The 27,667-nt window shown below is 36.5% G+C and overlaps 1 protein-coding gene across 3 annotated transcripts in view; it reads left to right on the forward strand.

The window, feature by feature from the left end:
- Positions 1-27,667, forward strand: part of LOC148953892 (methylenetetrahydrofolate reductase (NADPH)) — a 105,084-nt gene that overhangs the window by 27,315 nt on the left and 50,102 nt on the right. For all 3 annotated transcript variants that reach the window (XM_089085685.1, XM_089085683.1, XM_089085684.1), the window contains exons 3-4: positions 10,291-10,529; positions 21,039-21,220. In XM_089085685.1, coding sequence (XP_088941811.1) covers positions 10,291-10,529; positions 21,039-21,220 — 421 coding nt within the window. The remainder of the gene's footprint in view (positions 1-10,290; positions 10,530-21,038; positions 21,221-27,667) is intronic.

Below are 27,667 nucleotides of genomic sequence, written 5' to 3' on the forward strand. Positions count from 1 at the left end.
ATCCACGAGGTGACATCATGAAAGAGTTTGTTACTTGCTTAAAATTTTTTCATAATTTCTTAAATGAAATTTCTGCATTGTGTATCCATGAGGTAACTTCAAGAAAGAGTTTGTTACTTACTTAGAATTTTTTCATAATTCCTTGAACGAAATGTCTTTTTGTTTATCCAGCTGGTGAATTCAAGAAAGAATTTGCTATTTACTTACAATTTTTTCATAATTTATTTAATGAAATTTCTGTATTGTGTATCCAAGAGGTGACCTCAAGAAAGAATTTGTTACTTACTTACAATTTTTTCATAGTTTCTTAAATGAAGTTTCTGCATTGTGTATCCAAGAGGTGACTTCAGGAACGAGTTTGTTACATGCTTACAATAGAACTATTCTAAAGAATAAAGACGGTTTAAGCTTAAAGATATTTATTGCTTAAACGTATTGACACATAGCTCAAAGAGACACACAAGGCCCAAAGAAACATACACAGCTCAAAGAGACACAAACAGCCCAAAGAGACAAACATAGACCAAAAAGACTCAGACACCCCAAAAAGACACACAGTCCAACGAGACACACACAGCATAAAGAGACAAATACATCACAAAGAGACACCCACAGCCAAAAGAGACACATACAGCTCAAAGAGACATACAAGGCCCAGAGAGAAGAACACATCCAACAGAGAGACACACAGCCCAACACGACACAAACAGCCAAAAGAGGCACACACAGACCATAAAGGTTCAAACTGCCCAAAGAGATATACAGCCTAAAGAAAAACACACTGCCCAAAGAGACACACACAGGCTAAAGAGACATACACACAGTCCGAAGAGACACACAAAGCCCAAAGAGACACACACACAGCTCAAAAAGACAAAAAAAAACACCCATACAGAGACATACATACCAAAAAGATTCAAACCCTCCAAAGAGACACACATTGCCCAAAGAGACACACATGGCCTCTAAGAGACACAAACAGCCAAAAGAAACACACACAGACCAAAAAGATTCACACTGCCCAAAGAGACATACAGCCTAAACAGACACACACACACACACACAGACCAAACTGACTCAAACAGCCCAAAGAGACACACATAGCCCAAAGAAACACAAACAGCCCAAAGAGACAGAAGCCCAAACAGACAAACACAGCCCAAAAAAGACTCAAACAGCTCAAAGATACACAAACACATCAAAAAGACTCAAACAGTCCAACGAGACGCACAGCCCAAAGAGACGCACAAAGCCCAAACAAAACCACACAGACCAAAAAGAAAAAAACCGCCCAGACAGACACAAATAGACCAAAAGATTCAAACGTACCAAAGAGACAGACAAAGCCCAAAGAGGCAAACACAACCCCTAAGAGACACAAACAGCCAAAAGAAAGACACATAGAAAATAATGAATCAAACCTCACAAATAGATACACATAGACCTAATAAACACCAAAATCCCAAAGAGGCAGAAGCTCAAAGATACAAAACTAGCCCAAAAAAGACTCACACAGCTCACAGAGATCCAAACAGAGCAAAAAGACTCAAACAGCTCAAAGAGACACATAAACAGCCCAAAAAGAGTCAAACAGCTCAAAGAGACACACAGCCCAAAGAGACAAGAGACGCACACATCCAACAGAGAGACACAATGCCCGAAAAGACACAAACAGCCAAAAGAGGCTCACACAGACATGCAAGCAAATAACATGGGAACTCCTATACACGCAAGCAAATAACATGAGAATTCCTATACACGCAAGCAAAATAACGTGACAATACCTAAAAATGCAAGAAAATAACATGGGATTTCCTATACATGAAAGCAAATAACATGGGAATACCTATACAGGCAAACAAATAACAGCGGAATTCCTATACATGCAAGCAAATAACATGGGAATTCCTATACACTCAAGCAAATAACATGGGAATTCCTATATAAGCAAGCAAATAACAAGGGGATTCCTATACACGCAAGCAAATAACTTGGGAATTCCTATACATGAAAGCAAATAATAAGGGAATTAATATACACGCAAGAAATAATCATGGGAATTCCTATACATGCAAGCAAATCACATTGGAAGAAAAATACATGAACGCACTTCTCTAGGGAATTAATAAACTAGCAAGCAAATACCATGGGAATTCCTGTACATGCAAGCAATTAACAAGGGAATTCCTATACATGCAAGCAAATAACATGGGAATTCCTATACAAGCAAGCAAATAACATGGTACTTCCTATACAAGCAAGCAAATAACATGGGAATTCCTATACATGCAAGCAAATAACATGGGAATTCCTATACATGCAAGCAAATAAAATGGGAATTCATATACACGCAAGCAAATAACCTGGGAATTCCTATACCCGCAAGCAAAATAACGTGGCAATTCCTATACATGTAAGCAAATAACATGGGAGTTCCTATACATGCAAGCAAATAACATGGGAATTCATATAAATGCAAACAAATAACATGGGAATTCCTATACATGCAAGCAAAGAAAATGGGAATTCATATACACGCAATCAAATAACATGGGAATTCATATAAATGAAAGAAAATGACTTGGTACTTCATATACTTGCAATCAAATAACTTGGGAATTCCTATACATGCAAGCAAATAACATGGGAATTCCTATACACGCAAGCAAATAACATGGGAATTCCTATACAAGCAAGCAAATAACATCGGAATTCCTATACAAGCAAGCAAATAACATGGGAATTCCTATACATGCAAGCAAATAACAAGGGAATTCCTATGCATGCAAGCAAATAACATGGGAATTCCTATACATGCAAGCAAATAACATGGGAATTCCTATACAAGCAAGCAAATAACAAGGGAATTCCTATACATGCAAGCAAATAACGTAGGAATTCCTATACATGCAAGCAAATAACATGGGAATTCCTATGCATGCAAGCAAATAACATAGGAATTCCTATACATGCAAGCAAATAACAAGGGAATTCCTATGCATGCAAGCAAATAACATGGGAATTCCTATAAATGCAAGCAAATAACATGGGAATTCCTATACATGCAAGCAAATAACAAGGGACTTCCTATACATGCAAGCAAATAACCAGGGAATTCCTATACACAAGCAAATAACAAGGGAATATCTATACATGCAAGCACATAACATGGGAATTCCTATACACGCAAGCAAATAACATAATCATTTCTTTTATTCAAATCCCAACCACAAATCAAGTTATCGTATATTGAACAACCTCTGATTGGCTCATAAAAAATGTCCACGTCAAACGATACATTCATTGTGCAATTCTTATCAAAAACAAAAAGTTTTATACCCCTTTTTTCCAATGAGAGTTAGCTTTAGCAACAACACACTCCTAACAAGCTATTCTTGACTAAAGGCAATTGTCCAAAAAAATCAATCACACTCGGACCGGTAGTGCGTACTCGTTCCTCTTTGAAGATGTATTGACCTCTAGATTAGAATTACCTACCAGAAAAACTGGAAGGTCATTGTAATAGGCAAATGACCCTGGTAACCCAATTACTTGAAAACCTACACACATACCCGATGCCTCAGGCGTAGGTTTGCATTTAGGTTTTCAACGAATTGGGCGGTTACTACTTTTAATCTACAGATAATCTACAGGGGTACTTACGCTTTATAGCGACTACAGTTTGTTTTTGATCTGTAATGAAACCAGTTTTCTGTGTCCGCTCGCAGGTAATCAGCTTAGCCTAAGTGACATAAACTGTAACTATGCAGGTATATTTTAATTAAACATTTAATATATAGAGGGGGTTAGGTATTTAATATAATGCTTTCTGGGTGGCTTGCTTTCCATAATTCTCTGTTGTATTTTCCTTAATTTTGCTACTAAAGTATTATATTTTCATCATAATTTAGTATTTTTCGTTAGGATTAATCTTACTTCACTTCTTTGGTGTGGTCGTTATAACCTGTAAGTGTTATAGCAAGCAATCTTACAGGATAAGATTGATTGTATATAATTTAAATTGAATGTGTACTGTGTCACAAAAAAAATTGTTGCGCGGATTCTTAGAGTTTTCCTTGAACCTTATTGTACATACTTAGTATTTAATATATATACAAATACAATATAGTTACTATAATGTCTCATCTATGCACTTTACAGCTAAATTGAGGACTATTGGGTACAAGTGCATGCGTAGTGCTTTAAGCCCAGTCCTTTCTTAGAGAGGGGAGCAGTGAGCCCTTGCAATCATATATAACGAAAATACAATACAATAACAAATAACAAACAACAATAACAACAATAACAACTATAATAACAAATACAATGTTGTTACAATCAGAGTTGACGTTGCACATTGCAGCTAAATTGAGGACAGTTTTTGGAGCCATCCTCCCCCCAAAATTTTACAGTTTATTGTGTATTACCCCCAGATATCAAATCCTGTCTGTGTGCCTGATTGGTATTTGACTTTTAATTAAAACGACTATGTTGACGGTGACGGACTAGGTGGTTAACACCTTATAACACTTTGGTTTATATTTGCGAGAACGACACATCCATTCCTAATTTAATCTCTTAGTCTTATTTATTTGGCTCATATTTCTAAACCGGTATATGTAACTCGCCTCGTGGTGCACAAGTAAAAAGACACAATCTCACGGCAACTTATACAATGACCTATTCATCTTGGCAAAAAGTTGTAAATGTTCATGCTTCAGTCAAATGAACGTTTAGGAACATCTGGGCTATCTAGAAATTTGAATATAACCTTTAGAACAGGGATGTCGTTTAAGAATGGGTTAGGGTGCAGACCGTATCCAGGGGGTGGGGGGTCACTGGGTTTGACCCCTCCCCGAAATTTTTGTCAAACTCGTAAAAACGTAACAAAAACGCATATAATGGATTAAAGGTAATTGATTGGTTTATACAAAAAACTTTTCCTACTTTAGCAATTGAGAATTGAGATTAACAAGCACTTGAACAAGGTTCAAACCCCCTATGCTTTCTAAAAGCCAGAATGTGATTTGTGCTTTACTGAAAAAAATCTTTTAAATGTTCTGATTTTTAACACTTTGGGGAATCAAAAATTATTCAAGACTCTAGGAAATAAAAATCAACGTACGTATTTTAAGGTGACAATACACATTTTCTCTAAATTTAATTAATTATACTTCAATAGAGCAAAAAATATTTACTGGCTTTTAGAAAGCACAGGGGTTTTGATCCCTACTACTATTATTGTCTGCTCGTTTTGAGTTTGACTGTTATTCATTTTAATTTCTGTTCGTTTTGGATTTCATTTATTTATTGATACTGATTTGTGGTTGTTGTATGCTTGGTAGATTATTTGATTCCATTTTTTGTTCATTTTTGGTTTAATGGAGTTCTTTACTTAAAAAAAAAAACTTATTTCGTGGAAAAAGTTTTTTTAATTAACAAAATGAAAAAAAGGGTCTTAGCTTTAAGCCTGAATTTCGTAATGCAATAAAGAATGTTCGGAAGGGGGGGGGGGATCTTAAATGATGATTATATAATGCTAAAATAAACATTATTTTTGTACTTATTTAGAATCCGGTAAACACGCGAGAAGTGAAGTTTCGTTAATGCTAGTGAAATAAAACAAAATAGGATGAAAATAGGTACTTGTGTATTATATGGTAGGCCTACACACGAAAGAAGTCAAGTTTGGTTAATGTTAATGAAATAAAATAAAATAATTTGAAAGTATAATAGCTTAAAAACAAATTTGGGCTATATATTTGCACATTATGTGGGGGGGGGTGCTGGGTAAAGCATAGCATATTTTAAATACGTAACCTAACCTATGTACCTTTCCCCCCTAAACCCTAAAAAATAATAATTTAAATATTGAAAACGCAATGAGAAACTACGCTTTGCAATCCATTTATCTATTGTAAATACTCGTTTGACTGGTTTCCTTTAGCATTTGCTTATACAGTATATAGCGTCGTGTAACCGATTATGCATAAGTACCTGAGAATATAAAAGTTTATGAACAAATTTGGGCTATATATTTGTACATTAGGGGGGTGGGGGTAAAGCATAGTATATATTAAACACGTAACCTAAACTAACCTAGTTTAGCCCCTTTAACCCCAAAAACTGAAGTTTAAATATATTTCACAGAGTGAGCAATAACTCACTAGGCAACGGAAACCTGTTTTTCGTTAGGATCTTTGAGATTCTATATCCGGTTCTTCTCGCGTGTTTATCGGATTCTAAATAAGTACCATTATTTTTTTAAATGAAAGTTGAGAGCGACATATAACACTTAAAATGAACATAAATTATTCTATGCATGGGGGAGGAGGTTACCACTACCTTCGTCCACGCTTTTTGCGCTAAAGTTTAACTGGGACAAAACCTGCAAAAGGAAATAGATACAGGCTAATGTAGCAATTTGGCAAATGAAAATACTTTATTTGCCGATTGCCTTAAAAAAAAATTAGACTGAAAAAAGTCGGTACTTAAGTGTTATATAATACACACTCGAGAAGTGAAGTTTGGTGAATGCCAATGAAATAAAACCAAATATGATTAAAGTAATTTAGTAACAACAATATGAGAACTACAACAAAGAATTATGTAAGGGGGCCTGCCCAGAGCACATTATATTAAATATGTAACCTAACCTAACCAAAATACCAACTAAATATTGAATTAAATATAGCTGAATACCACCTAGTATTCATCTCGGAACCCCACGCATGCCGTGCAGTTCCGCCACGCGTGGTGCAGTTCCGCCACGCTTTGCATAGTCCCTAAAACGCTTGGTGCTGTTTCTTCACGTTTTCCTGGTGCACATGTTTTCTGTTCGAAAGCGTTGCGATGAAAAAATTAACGTTTTCTTTGACATTGCTCTTATTTTACAGCGTTCATTCTTGAACTATTAAAGAAAACGACGAAATTTATGCGATAAGAAATTTGAAATTTGAGCTGATAAACGATATTAAGTTCTTTTTATTAAGTTTTTATGTCGCTCCTTACTTTCATTTAAAAAAAATGTGTTTCCTTTGTTATATAGTAATCGTGTAAAAGTTGTCATCACTGGAAAGCTTTAGGTTGCATTTCCCTTACAAAAACATAAAATAAGTCATCAAATAAGCAATACAGAAAACTCACCGTGGACTGTCATGATTATGTCATTCGAGAATGAAGGCGAAAGATTAACTAATAAGCGCAATTAATAAGTGCAATTATTAAGCTCTCTTGAAGGCCTCCCTAACAGCGAAATGTATTAGACTAGTAATTTGAAAATTGAAAGAAATAGTTTGTCTAGTGGTTTAACGTTTACTATCTGTACGGCCATGTTGTTTCTTTTGTGCCAAAAATTACAGTTGAAATGAAAAAAAAAGAAAAATATTAGAGTCGAAAATCATGCAGCTGCATATCACTTTTGAAGAAAGGATCGGTACTTATCGGTTAGCTGGAACACACGCGAGAAGGGAAGTTTGGTTAATGCTAATGAAATGAAACAAAATACGATGAAAATATAATAGTTTAGAAAAAATTAGGGCTATATATTTGCACATTACAGGGTGGGGGTAAAGCATAGCATATATTAAATACGTAAACTAACCTATGTACCTTATTTTGCCCCTTCAACGACAAAAAACTAAAGTTTAAATATTTTTCACGGAGTGCGCAATAGCTTACTAGGCAGTGGAAACCTGTTTTTCATTAGGATCTTTGAGATTCTATATGCAGTTCTTGTCGCGTGTGTTCCAGCTAACTGATAAGTAACAAAGGATCTTACAGGAAGATTTTTAATTGATTTTTATAGATAGATGTTACCGTGAATGTCCGAAATACCTTTTTCTCCTTGGATTGGATTTAGTCAGCGTTGCCAGTCAACTTCTTCAGTTTTATACAAGGTTTGAAGGTGACAGGTTAGGTTAGATGGTTAACCTATTTCTGAGATTTATAACCTAATTTAAACTAACCTAACTTCAACTTTTTCCATTAGAGCTTGCATAAGACTGAAAAAGCTGATTCCCAAAGCTAATTTAGTAGGTTTCAATAAGCGCTTTTGAACGCAATTCAGTAATTGTCATTACCTATTGAACGCAAAAAAAACACAAAAGTCAAGTGCAATACACTTACTGAACCGTATTGGGAATCTTTCGAAGCAGTTTTCCCAGTTTTACCGATTATTCAGGAGATCTGCGTAACCTCAAATCCTCAATCCATCCTCCGGCAGAAAAAAAGGAATGTGAAAATCGCCAAGGCTTTATGAATTATTTCAAAAGAAAAATCGAAGCTCTGCTTCGATGTTCTCATTGACAGGGGGAAACGATAAATAGAATATCTGCTTCGATGTTCTCATTGACAGGGGGAAACGATAAATAGAATATCTGCTTCGATGTTCTCATTGACGGGAGGAAACGATAAATAGAAGAACTGCTTCATTGTTCTCATTGACAGGGGGGAGCGATAAATAGAATATATGCTTCGATGTTTTCATTGACAGGGGGAAACGATAAATAGAAGATCTGCTTCGGTGTTCTCATTGACAGGAGGAAACGATAAATAGAAGATCTGCTTCGGTGTTCTCATTGACAGGGGGAAACGATAAATAGAATATATGCTTCGATGTTCTCATTGACGGGAGGAAACGATAAATAGAATATCTGCTTCGGTGTTCTCATTGACAGGGGGGAACGATAAATAGAAGATCTGCTTCGGTATTCTCATTGACAGGGGGAAACGATAAATAGAATATATGCTTCGATGTTCTCATTGACGGGAGGAAACGATAAATAGAATATCTGCTTCGATGTTCTCATTGACGGGAGGAAACGATAAATAGAAGATCTGCTTCGGTGTTCTCATTGACAGGGGGAAACGATAAATAGAATATCTGCTTCGATGTTTTCATTGACGGAGGGAAACGAGCGTACACAGGTGCAAAAAATTGTAAAACTCTTGAAATTCTTAGTAGCTTAATTTATTATGACAATCCTTGAATCATTGTCAAAATTGCCAAAATTTAAGACTTAAAGTATAACATATTGTTTTTTAGAAAAAGCTCGTATCATCGGATCAGTATAAAGGAAAATGTTAATTATTTGAAATTTAATCAAATGGGGCTTGCGCTCTTTCCTAAATTAGGATTTACAGCCCATGGGGGAGGGGACCCATATTCGATTGTTCCATTCTAAATTAACTTAGTTAAGAAACAATTGAAGAGCCTTTCACAAAATTACCTGGGGTCACTGTACCATTTGGAAAAAATGGGCGGGATATTTTTGGCCCACTGGAAATAAAAGTAAAAAAAAAACCACAGATAAAATCTTAATTGTCTCTCGTTCCCTTGTGGGAAAAACCCCGTTCTCGATAACTTTAAGCAATGAATATTATGTTTTGGCAAAAAGCTTATATCTTTAGTCCATTCTAAAGAAAATTTTAATTACTAAAAATTTCATTAGATATTTCATCGCGATACATAGATCATTCGCGCACTTACCGCTTCCTTAACAAGTACTGTCATTTTTACCAAATATTGCGAGTCAGCTTAAATAAACCGAATCTTGATATTTCACCATATTTTTTGAATTTTGAAAATAAAGTGGTTTATTGAAAAAAAAAAAACACCCTAGAAAGTCAGACTTTGTTTGGTGAGCAGAAAAATCCTTTTGCAGCCTCCAAGAAATAACATACTAATTTATAAGGCATTTCAGTAGGGACTAATTTATAAGGCATTTCAGTAGGGACTCATCCTGATACCATTACTTCAGATTTGTCAACAAATATAATGTTAAAGTCCAACCAAATTGAACTATTTCAAATCATATAAAAAAAAACAAAAAACAGTAAAATGTTTTATTTTCTATTGTAGTGTCCTGAAGTGCCTTATGTTTCTACTGTACAAAGGTCATATATTTGTTGTGTGTTTTCAGTAAAGTGCTAAAAACTATAAATAAAGGGGTTGTAGCGATGCAATAATAGTTGTCCGTTTCAAGTTTTAACTCCACTCTTTAATTTCATCAGAAATCTTTGCTTTTTTTAAAATTATATTGTTTTGATGTTTTCTATTCCGCTGCAAATATGTCAAGTATTATAATAAGGCTTAGGCTCAGCTCTGCCGCAGTAGAATAAGTGAAACAGTTCTTTAGTAGAAAAATTTAAGGCTGCTCTGTTGAATTTGACCATCCGTAAATTCTTATTATACATCATGTTTTTTTTTCTCTTTGTACATGAATTGTATACCAAAGAAATTTAACAAGATCATTTGTTGCTGACAAATCTTACTATCCCATTTCCCAGATTTGACCGTATGCGTCTCGGTGGACCTCTGTTCTACGATGTAACATGGCATGCTGCAGGCAACCCAACAGGAGATACTGAAACCTCATCCATGACAATCGCCAGTGCTTGTTTAAACTACTGTGGCATCGAAACAATGCTGCACATAACCTGCATGTCCATGACAAAAGAAGAAATCACGAAGCATCTGAACAGAGCGAAGCAACTTGGGATTAGAAACATCCTAGCTTTAAGAGGAGGTAGGTTGTCTAGGTGAGCAACTTAGCAAAATTAGGTACTTTGCTATTATAAAGCTTAGTTTATTATAGTCAATATGTATAGGCTAATATGTTATAGTCTGCCTATTAAAGTCTTTTGTCTGATAATCTGTTTGATATTAGTTACAAATGTAACTCTGTGAATAAGATCAATATGTTTCATTTCTCACGCTAAACCTCTGGGCCAGGGTTTTCGATAATTGTGATTACATTGATGAACTTTCCAGTTTTCTAATCTACTCAATTCTGGAAGTAACACCTAAAGTGGAACTGGTACTTCTGCGTTATACCCACTCTTTCAATATCCCAAACTCAAGACGCTTTGAACAAACCCGTTTTACGGGATGATTTCACACACTGCTGTAGATGTTTAGCGTTGATTTAATTGCGTATACGATATTTAAAGTGTTGTTTTTTTTTTTTTGGGGGGGGGGAAAGGTACCTAGCTTAGGTTACCTATTTAATATATGCTATGCTTCGCCCCCCTCCCTAATGTGCAAATATATAGCCCAAATTTGTTTCTAAACTATTATATATTCATCATATTTTATTTTATTTCATTAGCATTAACCAAACTAGCATTAACCAAACGCTTGCGCAACCATGATTACCCGATGGAAAACTAAATAACAGAAAAATGTACATTTTCAAATAAGATCTATGATATTTTGTTCATTTGAAGCGCTTTTTTGATGTGTGACATTTAGAAATGGTGTCTGGGACTATAAATATAAAATAATGTCATATTACCATGATGCTCATTTACATCACATTTAACTATATACTGGTATTAACACGGTTAACGTGTGCTTGTTACTTTTTCATGCAATTAAAATTGTTGATTGTATCCTTTTTATTTTGAAAAATTAACCTCTTAGAAATGCCAAACATACCCTGTTCTTTCGACAGATGTCCTCCTTTGAGATCCATCCGTTCCGTTTCTGTGTGATATCCCCGTTCTGTGTGATGACCCCAAGGAAAAAGCAAGGAGAAAAAGAAAAACTCATCTATTATGTTTTTTTTTGTGATTTACAAATCAACATTACGATATTAGACTGGGTAACAAGATTTTTTTTTCTTTGCAAGTCTGCCATTTTAATAATAGAATAGTATAGATTATCTGACGAAACCAGCAAGAAAACTGCATGGTCACTGTCGCTCCAATTCATGAAAATTTGGGTGGATGGGGGAAGGATTGGCAAAATACATTTTTCGAAACCAGGGTGGGGGGTAATATATTTATTTTTTTGAAATTTGGGTAAATTCCCTCTCCCTGAACCCCCCCCCCTCCTGCTGAATTGACCCTACTACGTGCTTATTAACTTAATAGGTGGTTTGATTAGTCTAAATTTTGTTAAAAGAACCATCTGACTTAAGAGGGTGAGAGTTATCGCAAAGCAACCTATGAATACCTTTATCCACAACTCATAGAAAATAAATACTGTAAAAATACTCTGTTTATTAAAGGCAATGGAACGAGAAAAGATGCTCGAATAATTCTTTTGCAATTTATTGCAACTACTAATGCTTTTATTACAACTACTGCAGCACCCAGCAATTAATGTTAGATCACTGAAACGAGGATCCACTGGTCAAAATCAAAACACCATAATGCATATTTTAACAGTTTATGGTGTAGACAGGTGAATAGTAATTTTAATGGTTAATGCCCTAGTGGCATTTATTTGACACTTAATATGAACAAACATTTTCTATTAGATTTTTTTTGTAATAAATTTTAAGTGAGATAGCACGATCCCCCCTCCCCCCCGTACTACTGTTTCTGGAAGAATAAAATGTTATTAATGAAAGCCTGCTTTATAATATGTATTATGTCAGGGATTGGATTCAAATCCTTAGTAAAAATACATCAGAAATTCTTTCTCGTACCTCTACCTCGTGTGAACTCCGTTTGAGATCCTCTGTCTAAATTTTTCTTTCAACATTGCAGGAAAAGTGCGATTATTGTATTGTGACGACGCGACCTAAAGTGACGCTTCTCTTACGTTAGAAGCAAAATCAGCCATGATAATTGGAAAGATTTGAAATTTCGTCAATTCTGAAACTAAGACTTATGCCCCTACTATCTTAACCAAATACATGTGTACAAATTTGAATTGTCGTTTGAAGATAATGCGTGGCCCTTCGGAGTGAAAAATTTGCATCCTAACGAACATTTTTGAGTGCCTCATTTTTTTTCTCTGTTCATCCGATTTCTTGTTATATAATACAATAAGTTCATCAAATTTTACGCCACTTATTTTTAAAATTGACAATTGAACAGATGGGCTGTTGCTGGACAAGTGGACGGATTGACAGTCCCATCACTAAATTGTTAATTCATATGACAACGTGCAAGTCATATTTTCGTTTGTACTCCAAAGTTGATAAATTTGGATTGGCAAATTTTTAAAACAAAATAAATATCTCAAACACGGATAAATATACCGTTTTTACTCTGGAATATGCGGTGTTTCCCAATAGTGCATGTTTTGAAATATGTAAACCTCATTAATATTAATATTATTGTCATAATATTATTAATATCATTATTTTGTTGCTTTTGCAATTTTTCTTATAGGATGAAAACAAAGTAAAATAAAAATAAGATTTATTATTCTTACAACTATGTTAGGATTATATAAGTAAAAACGGTATCCAATATTAAGCACCAAATACCTCCCCCCACAAGGTTCTAGGGCTGGGAATGCTGGGGGGGGGGCAATAAACACACAAACATTAAAAAGGAAAAATATCAATCAGCTGCTAACTGACTATTTTCTGGAAACCAAGCCGGAGCGAAGTGGTTTGTCCAACAAAACAACACAAAATTCCAACTTAGACAGAAACATCAACTGGATATAGGTGTTGAAGAAATAAAAGAAAAAAACATGCCAACCACTGTTTCTAGCAACTAAGTGTAAGTAAACGAACGAGCCTAGACTTAAGGGGTGAACAAAAAATCGTGTCTTTTAAACTAAAAGTTGTCAGATTTTATTAATCCAAGCACATTTAATCTGCAAATTAACGCTCATTTCCACTTTTTTACGCTGACTTGTTCAACTCTAGTTAACACATTCGATTCTGAAAATATTATAATTAAGGTTGGTGTTACCTAGATAACATATTTAGTTTCCGAAATGATTTCTACCATAAATATATAATTTTCTACGGTACATATTTTCATATACTACGAATCATGAGAAATTATTTGACAGCATTACGATGTGGACTACCACTTAAAAAAATGATAGCTCATTGTTATAGGGTCTAGATCAAAGAGTATCGGTAACTTATAAGAGTGGAAACTGTCGCTAGTGTTGACAGAAAAACTATCAGGGCCATCTAGCGTTTGGCGACACTTAGTATATTTTTCAGCGTGATAATAAGGATAATTAATTCAATTAGTATAGTCGGCGAGTTTAGGGTAGTAATAAGTATGCTATGTCGGTTCATGACAGAAAAATGATTACAGAGCTTGAAAAAATGCCTAGTATTGCCACATGATAGATGGAGCCGATAGTTCTTCTTTCTGTTGACACTATCGGTGGTTTCCACTCTTGCAAGTTACCTATACTCTGGTCTAGATCTAATCTTTTTAATAATTCAGACAAGCCAATCCCAATTGTATATTATTTTTTACTTTTTTTTCAGTTTGATTAAAAAATTAGAAATTGTAAAATACACTTTGGATACCATAAGGCTTGTAGTCACTATGATATTATTAGTGTTGTTTAGTATTGTTCGATTCCCTTGATTACAACGAAACTTGACACGTTTTCCCGCAGCTGGTAGACATAGAAATAAACCAAATGTACATCTAACAATAGTACAGGCAAACCAGGGTTTGACCCCAAACAAATTGCAACAGAAATGATTTTTACACCATGCTGTAGAGAAAAAAAAAAGCATAACAACATATCCGAAGTTGCGCATTCTAGGTTGACGCACTTTTTTTTTTTTTTTTTTTTTTTTTTTTTTTTTTTTTTTTTTTTTTGCGTATCGTGTCAGTTTTCTCACATTCCCAAGAAAAAAATTAAGTTTCGGTAATTATTCGTTTTTCTTGAGCTGAATTATTATTCCAATGTAAAAAGAAACGAGTGCGAAAATGGAGTCAAATTTGGTTTACGGTATATACAAAAAAGTTTCATAATCATCAATATGAGATTTTTACGCTTCTCGTCGTCGTGACCCTCTTTTTCTTTTTTTTACCAGACCATCTTTCGCTGGCTAAATTGTCTGTTTTGAGATCTAATAATTAGTTATTAGATACTGATTAGGCCGACTGATTGGTCGGCCTAAAAAAAGTGATTGCAAGATGCGTATTAAAACATGAAAAATATTAGAAAATAGAATTCATCTATGAAACTTGTTTTCAGTAGCCAGCATTTAAAATCCATCTTAGAAAAAACCATCATCAACAATCTAACTAGTCTTCACAACTGATAAAATTATCGAAACAACTTCATGAACATTTGAAAGACAGAATCAAACTCCGACTATATTCACAATTTATTCTTTTTTATTCAGATATCTAAGCTTCGACTTTCTCCTCATCGTTGGAGAGTTAGAACATGCTGTCCCTTTGCACGTTTTACACGTTTCAGTGCAAGCTAAGCCGTTTTTAAAGCAGCTACATCTCGTTGAGCTACATTCCATTTGACAGGAGCACTTCACGATTTTCAGAAGCAGACGAGGGGCTGGTGGGACATCAGTAGTCAATGGATACAAGAAGTGATCTTTAATTTTCCAACCTCATTCCTCGGCTTTAAGTTCAGAATCAGGATCTCCATTCCATATCTGAACTTGGTAGAAAACCCTGTAACTGTGGAAATTAGCCGAATCAGAAGTTGGTGGTAACTGTTCTGGGTGGACGAACATGCTAGCAGTAGTCACCTTCTTTTTAAAAACTTCCCTGCGGAGTTCATTCAGATTTTCCCTTTTGATGGGCCATATATCATAAGCAGAGCGTCTTCTCCAACAACCCATACTTCCTCCGTCGAAGCTGACTTCAGCTTGAAAACTGCGGCTGATGTACGAAAATCGACATCTGCCATTAGCTTCTTCAGAGCATGGCCTTTTCCCACATGTGGATCCGTGAAGTAGAGTCACAGCATAAAATGGCGTGCGCAAAAAGAATCAGATGGTATGTCTCTTGGCCCAGCTTCGCTTTCAATTTTTGAATATCCCATATTCGGGGATCTTTGTTCGGCTTTGGCTCATGCGCAAAGAATAGTTTCTTGCTTGATAGGTCACCATGATATCACAATAGAACCAAAAGATCAGCATCATCTCCAATGACGGCAGTGTCGTAATACCGGGAAGAATCAACAGGAGCTTGCACAATTGAAACATCTGCATCACCCGGTGCCTGGACTACGACGAAGCCCTTTGATCGGATATAAACAGCCAACGCGCAGATTAACCTGGCGTTGTTTTCTTGCAGGACAAGAACTCATCCTTCTTTACCTTCAGCTGCATATCTGCTGTGAAGAAGATCTGACGGCCGATTATACGACTTCTCTTTGACTGGGACATATCTTTTATGGTAGCTCCGCCATCGTAGCCGTCGAACACAATAGTGGCAGATGGATACTTTTGGGTCACGTAAGTAGCATAATGGTCAAGGATTTCAGATTATCGTTCGTATTTGGCCCATAGAATTCTATGCAGAAGAGCTACACCGTCGATGATATATCGAATGCCTTTGGGAATGGGAGTAGAGTGCTCCTCAAGATTGTAAGCCTTTGCTATAGCCTTGTCAAATTCTGGCTTGTTCGGAGACTGGAGCACACAAGAACTGTCAAAAAGTGATGCCGGATAGGAAAACAATTCGTGTTAAAAGTGCTCAGACTCCATGAGATTGATCCTCTTTGCTAGCGTGATGAACCTCTGAAAAAGGAGAGTGGGGTCCAGTCTTTTGTAATCTCTACCTGGATTCTGCTTTGTAGGAATTTGAACTGCTTGTTGTTTTCGTCGAAACACAAAATCTGCGACCAGCTTTCCAGTCATGGAGTCAATGATTTTTAGACCTTAATCTCTAGCAGAATCAACGTTGGTAGATTTGTAGGCTGTCGATGTTTCTTAGTTGATGATCCCCATTAAATGATGATCCTTTTTCTCGGGAACCGATAACGATCTGGTTGTCTTTACAATATCTTAGCTGCCTCGGCTCGGACGTTTCCTTATGTTGTTCCCTAGTTTCATAGAAAACTCGTGACACACCCTCCATCAGAGTATTTAGTGCTGAGCAGACTGGTCAAGACAGAACCCATAAAGACCTTTGAACCTCTGTCATACCACTTCCATCGGTAAGGCCACCAGCCGTTTTGAGACAACGCATGAGCTCCTGCTCAATGACAAGATGCGTGGAGAGGCCAGCCCAAAATCTATTAGAACGTCTGATCACATACATCCCATTTTGGAAGGCTTGATAAACGGTAGAATGGATTTTCTGGCGCTTGACTATTTGCTGGAGGTAAAGTTGACAGGATTTTGTGTAATTGTCGTGCCCATACTCTGCCAGATAAGGTAGCATGTCAGAGGTGTATTTTAATTGGAGATCCCATGACCCAGATCGTTCGGCTCTTAAGAAATTTCGCAGTATGTATACCGTATCGGAGTAATGGAACCACAGTATTGAGGTCCTTTACTGAAGCTATCCCAGTCTCTTCCTATCACTGAATCGAACTTTTTTTCCAGGGAAGGGTTTCCTTCTATATCCGCAACGGCCGCTTCGTTGTTCATAAGCTTTGTGTACATTTTTCTGAGTTCCAATATTTGTTCAGGCTGCAGAATTGATTCAGCAGCACTGGATTTTTCTTCGGGAAAGACCTCGGAAAGCAGAATAGCATGTAGCACAGCGTCAACCAGAAAATGGCCATGTATTACCCTGGTGATTGCTTTCCCGCTGAGATGATGGAGGATAGTGTTAGGTGCGTAAACAAGTCCAAGAACCTCTCAAGTCCTGAACCATCCATGGTGGAGCCAACTGACCCAATAAAGCTCATCATGGTGTGGAATCCTCCACGTTTTGGAGCAATATTTGAGAGCTTACTTCCTGGAGCAGCAGCTTTGACAATTTTCATGGCTTTCCACCACAGCGGTTGGTCAAATGTTACAATCGGAGTAAATCAATGTCGCCTGGCCTGCTCTTGCGACAAATTAGAAAATTAGAACTTTTCTAATTTCTAATTAGAAAAGCTGCCCGAGCCTACTATAAAAATAAAATTAAAAACTTGTGCAATGATAAACCAAAGAATTGGTACTCTGAAATTATAAAACTTATCGACAAGAGTGAAGAACGACAAAATTTTAATACAAATGAACATCCAAAGACCACAGCTAATGACCTCAATAAGTTTCTGGCTTCTATTGTCCAGAGTCTCCCACCACTATCTTACGTATTTCCAGCTGTTTCTGATCCCTTTTCATTCCCCCATATTTCCCCACTTGATGTAAAACAATTGAAAAACTAAAACGATCAAGCATTTGCCCCTTTGATATTTATGTTCCTCTTATTAAAGCTTTCAGTGATTACCTTTCAAAACTCCTATCCACTCTGTTCAATAAGATTACCGAATCTGGACAGTTCCCTCAATATTAGAAACAAGGCTTTATTAACCCAATCAAAAAGAAAAATGGGAAGGCTGGCTTTCATAGTATTCGTCCTATTACCCTCACCTCAATTTTTTCAAAATTTTATGAAAGTTTTCTCGCAGACTGGCTTAAGATTAAAGTCCCCCCCCCCCCCCTCATTGATCTTAGACAGTTTGTTAATCTCAAATCCACGTCAACCTCTCATTACCTTATCCATCTTGATGATGCCATGGGTAAATTACTTGAAAAACCTAACATTTGGTTTAATCTGATTTTTCAAAAAGCTTCAAAAAGCTTTCGATTTGATTAACCACAATTTACTCATAGATAAGCTTTTAAATGAATTCCAAATTGAAACTTTCCTGGTTAAGCTTGTTGCCTCTTTTCTCTCTAATAGATCTCAAGCAGTTAAATATCTAAATTTTATCTCTCTAAATTTTTTCTATCTAAATCATCTCTCTATATTTAATGGCATTCCTCAGGGGACTATTCTAGGCCCTCTCCTTTTTTCTCTTATGATTAACACCCTTTCAACCCTTTATGACAATAGGTGGAAATTTGTCGACAACTTGACAGTTTTAGAGATATGTCATAAAAGTATTTTTAGCAACCCAATGGGCATACTCCAAGATATGGCATGTGAGGCCTTTTCCCTTGACATGACAGTTAACCCTTCTAAATCCGCAATAGTTTCAGTAAGTTTCCTTAAATCCCCTCCCCTTTTTCTTATTCCTATTCCTCCTGACACCTCTGTCACATCTCTTAAGCTCCTTGGTTTTATACTTTTCTTCCAATTTGAAATGGGACGCCCACAAAAATAATATCCTACGACAAGCAAACTTCTCGCTTTCCCTCCTTAAACTTTTAAATAAATTTACTTGCTCCAAATCACATTTATTACAAATATACATTTTTTTTGTGCGTCCCATATTAGAGTATGCTTGTCCTGTGTGGCACCCTGGCCTCTCAAATGAAGCAATACAAAAGATTAAAAATATCCAAAAGAGAGCTCTAAAAATCATTTTCAAAGAGGGCAAGGTACCATATTTGCATTTGTTAAATATTTCAAAACTAGAGACCCTTGAACACAGAAGAAATAATTTCTCCCTCCGTTTTGGTAAGTTGGCACTTCTGGACCCCCGTACTGCGAACCTTTTCCCTGAATACCATGTACCTGATAGAAATCGTCCTCCATGAACTGTGTCCCAGCCTATCCCCACCTTATCTACCATTCTTTATACTACCTTACGAAACAAAAAATCTTTTATCATCTTTTACTGATATAATAAATAGTTGTTAATTTGTGCATAACCAATTTTATAGCCAAGGACTGTTTCTGAGCCCATTTCTATCTTGTCCCCCATTTGTTGCTCTACCTTCAGATATAAAAAAAACTTTGTTCCCTTCCTTACAGATAAAATAAACAGCTAGTTTTCCTTTCGTTTGTTCGCTTGTTTTGTTCCCTCCCCCTTTTTTATGTTTCTTTTTTAAACCTTTTTGAATGTATATATTATTTAACTTTTTTAGTTTAATCAGTTTTTATTTTTTTAACTGGACATTTTGCAGTTTTAATATTTTTGACTAAGGAATGAAACATCATTCCGACACTTTTGTTTTGGCATTGTTTGTCAGTTTTTTTATTTGTTGTGCTTTTTTATGATTTTCTGGCTTATTTGATTTTTATGGACTCCGAAATTCGAATTCGGCCCTTCGGGGCTTGTGATAGTAATTTTTCAAAATAAATATCTTATCTTATCTCTGATAAGAAAAGCAGAGTCGAATAAATGCAAATGTCGTTACTAGCTGGAAGGTCAATCATTGGGAGGAAAACAACGGAGGCTTTTCCTGGGTGATTCCCGACCATGATTGTTTGCTGTGTGCCATTCCAACCCGGTCTTGGAGTTTTCAGATACCAGGACGAACGAAGGAGAACATTCGCAGTGAAACTTTTTTAGCTTGTTAGGTGGCGGATATATCGAATGGCTTTTTTGTATCTGTAAATGGCAAGATATCAAACACGGGCATTAACGTGACTTAATAAATGATTACTCGGGGTAATTTTAAACTGTGACTTTTTAGCTTACCGCTTTATCCGAGAAATCACTTGCACAAAGCGTGGGACAAAACGTTGATATAATTTATTGCATACGAAGGTAATGAAAGTGGCGTAGCTGCCTTCTGTGCGTTAACTCGTCTTCTAAACGAGCCAACCATAATTTATCAGCCGATTTTTTATTCTTCTTTTTTTTTACCAACAATCGACGAATTGGCGGAGAATAAGTGCTAAAAGAAACATGCCAAATAAAAATAAAAAATGCTTATTGATGAATATGAAACTGGAATTCTATTAGACGCTACATCAGGTTAATTTGATTTTTTGCCTCAGCTCATCATTTTATGTCAAAATAGTTGCCTTCTGATAGTATGGCGAAAAAGAGGTCACAACGATGTGAAGGGCAAAATCACATATTGATGATTATGAAACTTTTTTTCTGGTACATTGTACATCAAATTTGCTTTCATTTTCTGGTTCAGCTCTTAATTTTACATCGGGACGGTACTTCATATACAGAAAAATGAACATTTATCGACAGTTCATTTTTTAAGAAGAAACTAAAAAAAATGACACGAAAAGCAAAAAAAAACAAACTAGTTTTGCGTCGGCATTGAATGTACAACTTTGGATATGCTGTTGAGCTTTTATCTCTCTACAACATGGTATAAAAATCATTTCTGTTGCAATTTGTTTGGGGTTGACCCATATTTTTGGCTTGTTTGCCTGTACTACAAAGTTCAATCTAATTGTTCATTCACTCAATTCATTCAAAGACAGCTCTTTATATTTATTAACTTATTGTTAAATATGAAGTGTTCAAAAATATGTCTGTTTAGATGTGCCGATAGAAGCTGATGATTGGGCACCTCCTAAAAACGGTTTTCAGTTTGGCACCGATCTGGTGCAGCACATCAGACAAACATTTGGCAATGCCTTCACAATATGCGTTGCTGGCTACCCCACAGGTCATCCTGACGCGGAATCCTATGAAGACGATCTGCTACACCTCAAAGAAAAGGTGATTTTGTTTTGTTGCTTTTTTGGTGTCGTTCATTCAGCCCACAGTATATAAATATAATATATTTTTATACATATTATTTATATACTATATTATTTATATACAGTGATTCAGCCATACTTTTAATTGGATATTTAGTTAGTAAATGTTGTTCATTCAACCACATTTTTCACGGAATATTTACTTAATAAATGCTGTTCATTCAGCCACACTTTTAATGGATTAGGACATTAGGACATACATTTACTGAATAATACACTATACAGTATACTTGTATAGTGTATACACTATACACTATACAAGGAGACCAAACATGAAAACAGACAAACGGGTATTTTCTAGATAAATTGATGGCGAAGCGTGGTTTCTCATTGAGTTTACAATATTTAAACGATTGTTTTTTGGGGTTTAGGGGGGGGGGGCAGGTACCTAGATTAGGTTACGTGTTTAATATATGCAATGCATACCCTCCCCCTCCCCCTAATGTGCAAATATGTAGCACAAATTTGTTGTGTGTGTGTGTGTGTTCTCAGCTAGAACAAGTCCGTTTTTAATAGAGCTGTACTTCACAACAATATATTGTGAGCTATGAGAATATGAAAAAAGACAATATTTTTTAATAAGACTATTAAAAAGAAATTGATAAAATATCTTAGAAATCAAAAACCAAATATTCTGACTTCACAACCAAAAGGCTTTATCGACGGGGGGAGGGAAACTTAGCTTGAACCAACTTATAAAAAAAGGTGAAAAAAGACATGAAAAAACAAAACAAATAAGAGCTATATAAGAAAAACCTGAGTGTTGAAAGAAAAATTCAGACCTAGGTGTCAATTCAAGGAAATTTACGATGGCGTGGGGGGGGGGGGAATAATTTACTGTTCAACATCTAGAGGGGGTGGGTAAATATGTTGCTTTTTCAACTTTTCTATGAAAATACCAAGCCAGTGTGATGAGCGGCCACTTTTCAGGTATGCAACTCCGTGTTAAAGGAATTTTACTGTATCCAATTTACATTCACTGCCATGCTCTTAGACTCAGCCTTGTGTGGGGTGATTGCACTCAGAATTTGAGATGAATGGCAACTTTCTCCTCCATTCTTCAAGAGCTGTACTGTTTTATCGCGAGTAGCAATACACGCCACCAACTGTTTGTTAATGCTCAGAAAGCCACTGGCATAACTGTTCTTCAGCTGGAGAAATCATCTACTACAAGATGGACATACTGGTATAGATCGGTGAACAAAGTACAGAACACATTCGACCGATTTTTGGCCGTTTTATCAGTTACCAAAACCTCTAGTGACGGGGAATCTGCAGCTCAGGCCCACGGACTCGTAACCCGACTTCAGACGTTTAAATCTATATTTACACTCCATTTTACTTAAAATTAGACTTAGCTCCTCCCACGCCGTCTGCCGCATAAGGTGACTACGGTGCATCTCCACGACGACCTCTGAAGAGCTTGAGATCAAATATCTTCCAAAGATGTCCTTGCCAAAGTAGCCTCTTTCTCTAGAGATCAACGAAGCGTCGTTCTCTGTCGCCCACGTCTTCTAATGCCGGGGGAGACGCAACACCAAACATTATGGGGGAGCCTGCCATCTCCCATACGGACCATATGACCCCAGTACCGACATCTACTACTTAGGATTTTTTCAACTATTAAAGGTTGTTCCGTCCTTTAAAGTATGGCGGTGTTCGTAATTCTGTCGGACCAGTGGATCCCCAGGATGCGCCGAAGACAGTTATTTTCGAAACATTGTATTCGTTTCTCAAGTTGTTTCGTCAGTGCCCATGTCACACATCCATAAGTCAGTATAGAGAGGACATTGCTATTTAGGAGTGGAAGTTTGAGCTCTGACACAGCATTTTTCCAAACTATTCTTAATTTGGAAAGAGCATTACCTGCACAGGCAATGCTTGTAGTAATTTCACGTTCGAGACTTCCGTCAGATTTGATGAGGCTTCCCAGACACTTAAATTCTGTAACATCATCTACCTCATCTAAACCGACATTCAGTGGCCTGGCTGGGGTTGTATTAACATTGTTACGCATAACCTTTGTCTTTTGAGTACTAATGGACAATCCAACTCGCCCAGCTTTGTTCGAGAGCTCGGTGATGTTCTGTTGCAGGTCTTATCTTAGACAAGGGAGGAGCGCAATATCTGCAGGGGGTAGACCTAGTTTCCTCTAGAGCTACTGGTCTTATTGCAGCTACGGCAGATGAAATTACTAAATCAGAGGCAACGCTGTAGTGTTGCCTATAGTAAAGGCCATACGGCTCCAATGTTTTATTATTTATTTATTTTATTTTTTTTTTTCAGAGGCACTTCATATGGAAGGGGTCGTCGTAGAAACTTCAAAGGAGGCTCATTCGATTGGAAATCGACAGTTCTAGTGCCCTTTTTAATAGTCGAAAATGATTGGAGGGCAACTAGCCCCCCCTCCCCGCCCCGCCTTCCCCCAAACATATCCAATCAAAATTTTGAGATGACCATTTTGTTCAGCGTAGTTGATTTCCAGATAGACGTATCGAAGGAGTTGTCGTAGAAACTTTGAAAAGGGCTCATTCGATTGGAAATTGGAGTGGCTAGTGCCCTTTTTAAAAGTCTAAAGTAATTGGAGGGCCAATAGCCTCCCCCCTCCCCTACGCCCATCATTCCTCCAAACAAAACAGATCAAAAATTTGAGATAACCAATTTGTTAAGCGTAGTTGATTTTAAGATAGAAAAAATGTTTTTTAGGAGGACACTCCCCCACAACCCTCCGGGCAAGGGTTTTAAGTTATGCCCTGGGGGCATATAAGGCTTTTATAGAAGGCGTTGTCGTAGAAACTTCAAAACAGGCTCATTCGACTTTAAATTGAAAGGGCTAGTGCCTTTTTTAATAGTCGAAAGTGATTGGAGGGCAGCTACCCCCCCCCCCCCCACGCCCATCATTCCCCCAAACACATTCAATCAAATTTTTTAGATAGCCATTTTTTTCAGCGAAGTTAAGTTTCAGATAGAAAATATGTTTTTGAGGAGGACAATCCCCCACAACCCTCAGGGCAAGGGTCGAAACTTATGCCCTGGAGGCTTAAAGTTTTTTATAGAAGGCATTGTCGTACAAATTTCAAAAAAGGCTCATTCGATTTGAAATTCAGAGGGCTAGTGCCCCTTTAAATAGTCGAAAGTGATTAGAGGGCAACTACCCCCCCCCCCCACGCCTATCATTCCCCCAAACACATCCAATCAAAATTTTGAGGCAGCCATTTTGTTCAGCGTAGTTGATTTCCACATAGAAGATAGGTTTTTGAGGAGGACACTCCCCCACAACCCTCAGGGCCAGAGTAGTCAGGTAGACTCTGGGGGTATATAAGCTTTTTATAGAAGAAGTTGTCGTAGAAACTTCAAAAAAGGCGCATTTGTTTGGAAATTCAAAGGGCTAGTGCCCTTTTTAATTGTCAAAAGTGATTGGAGGGCAACTAGCCCCCACCTCCCCACGCCCATCATTCTCCCAAACACATCCAATCAAAATTTTGAGACAGCCATTTTGTTCAGCGTAGTTCATTTCCAGATAGAAAATATGTTTTGAGGAGGACTCTCACCCACAACCCTCAAGGCAAGGGTTTTAAGTTATACCCTGGGGGCATATAAGGTTTTTATAGAAGGCGGTGTCGTAGAAACTTCAAAAAAGGCTCATTCAATTGTAAATTCAAATGGATAGTGCCCTTTTTAGTTGAAAGTGATTGGAGGGCAACTAGCCCCCCCCCACGCCCATCCTTCCCCCAAACACATCCAATCAAAATTTTGAGACAGCCATTTTGTTCAGCGTAGTTGATTTCCAGATAAAAAATATGTTTTGAGGAGGACTCTCACTCACAACCCTCAAGGCAAGGGTTTTAAGTTATACCCTGGGGTATATAAGGTTTTTATAGAAGGCGTTGTCGTAGAAACTTCAAAAAAGGCTCATTCGATTGAAAATTCAAAGGGCTAGTGCCCGTTTTAATAGTCGAAAGTGATTTGAAGGCAACTAACCCCCCTCTCACACCCACCTTTTCCCCAGACACATCCAATCAAAATTTTGAGACAGCCATTTTATTAAACGTAATTTTAAGTTCTGAAAACTAGGTCTTTGAGGATGACAACTCCCCCACAGCCCTCAGGGCAAGGGTTGTAATTTAAGGATTCTCCGAATCCTTCATATTATTTCTTATGGAAGGGATGCTTGTATAAACTTTAGAGAGAGCTCATTTGATTGGAAATTCAAAGTTTTGTTCACTTTTTAAGAGTCAAGAGAAATTGGAGGGCAACTAGCCCCCCCCCCTCCGCCCCACCCTAAATGCCTCAGTTAAAAATTTTGAGATTGACATTTTGTTAAAATAGTTCAAAGTTCTAATAACAAAAAATCCGGTGTCGACACAGCCCACCAGGGCCCGGGGGTAGGCGTTGTAAGTTATGCCCTGGGGGCATATAAACAATCAAACAATCAATGCAAACAAACATACAATAGATATTAATGTAAATTAATAAATAAATTTAGTGCTGATGTTAATTTAAATTAATAAATAAATTTTTGCTGGGTGGAATTTAATGCGGGGGAATTATCAGCAGGAAAAGAAAATGTTCTTTTAGGGGGGAGGGAATTTCCCAGGGGTGGGTTTTCCAAATGTGAATTATTCAGGGAGGGGACGACTAAACCCATTCGATAATATTCTAAATTTTACATCTGAAAGTAACAGGAATAAAGAATCAACGGAAATGTCAGAGATATCGCTTGAGGTTCCTTTAGACGATTTTGTTCGTGTATTTTGAAAAAAGACATTTCCAAAAGACAGATTATTTTCAGTTGTATTACTTTCTCTGTGGTTGCTCAATTATGCATGTGAGGGGGGAGACTTCCCCCCACCGCTGTCTACGCAAAGGTTTCAGTTTTTATCTCAAGGCTTAAAAATGAACGCAATGCGATAAAAGTATAACTCAAAATAACATATATAGAATAATATATGCACATAACACGGAACAATTAATCAAAATTGCATATTATGAGTTTAGGCTTACCCAAATGATGGGCCAGGGGGCTCACCTTTCCACAATCTATGAAATCAATCCTGCAATAACTGAAAATATAAAGTATTTTTGAGTATTTTAACGTTTTCCACAACTCAAACGGTCCAACATTCTACAGCCCAATGAGTCTGTCTAATCTCCTAAATCGGGAACGTAGGAGATAAGTGAAGTTCCGCCCCGTATTGGATGAGTCTCCAACCTCCCCTTCTCCTACTGTCTACGCTAAAGTTTTCTTCTTTATGTCAAGTGCGCCGTCCCTTCCCCGAAGAAATTAATAATGTAATATTTTTTATTGGAAGAACACATGGCAAATATATTATAACTGTCGGATTATGAGGTTGAAATACATTATTCGTGCCATATGCAAAATGTCTTTAGCACACAAATCCTGTTAAGGTCCATTCCAAACAGTCGTGATCCCTTTGTGTCAGCAAGTGAAATGGTCTAAACCCTCTTATTGGAGCTATTTATCAATTCATTCATTGTTGTCAATCGCTGTCCACAAGTTATGCAATCATTCGATTTAATTTGAAAGTTCTAGATCCGTTTTTTAAAATCAAGAATAAACGGACAGTAAGCATCCCCCCATGCAATAAAAACTTGAAAATTTTTGAAATCAAAAACGAACAAAAATTAATTAAAAAAAAACTTTCCGAAAAATAAGTTTCTCAAAGCAAAGTAAAGTCCATTTTAAACTTAAGCTTTAAATAAACAATCAATGCGAACAAACATACAATATATATTAATGTAAATGAATAAATAAATCTTAAAACGAGTGAAACTTAAATTGAATATGCAAATCAAGTTTGAATCGAATAAAAATAACTACAAACAAGAGTTTGGGTATCGCTTCACTGCAGAAGCCTAAAACCTACTGCGTCATTGGCGCTTTACTGAAAACGAATTATAGTACGAATGTTTTCTTTTGTCCTTAATATTGAAAATAAATATTAAAATTACAATAAAATTTTGAAATGATGAGCTTTCAGTAATTAATATCATTATGCATCAAATATTCAGTTTAATTTATTTGTTCTTTTCAAGATTGGTCAAGACAAATATAGTTTCCCTATAAACAAAATTTGGATACTGCCCCCTTCTTTAACTGTAAAAACCTAAAGCCTTCTGCGTCATTGTTGCTTCACTGAAAACGAATTACTCGTATATTACAAATTTATTCTTTTCCAGTTCTTACAGCATTGAAAATGAAAATAAAAATTATAGTGAAAAAAATCTTGAACTGATGAATCTCTCAACAATAAATTTCATTATTTATCTAATATTCAATTTGATTTTGTTTATACTTTCCAAGACTGTTCAAGACTCATATAGTTTTCAGTAAGGCACTAATGACGCAGTAGATTTTAGGCTTCTGCAGTGAAGCGATACCCAA

Source organism: Artemia sp. Qi Xiang Cuo, chromosome 3 (assembly GCF_049724085.1).
Source record: "Artemia sp. Qi Xiang Cuo chromosome 3, ASM4972408v1, whole genome shotgun sequence".
NCBI lineage: Eukaryota > Metazoa > Arthropoda > Branchiopoda > Anostraca > Artemiidae > Artemia > Artemia sp. Qi Xiang Cuo.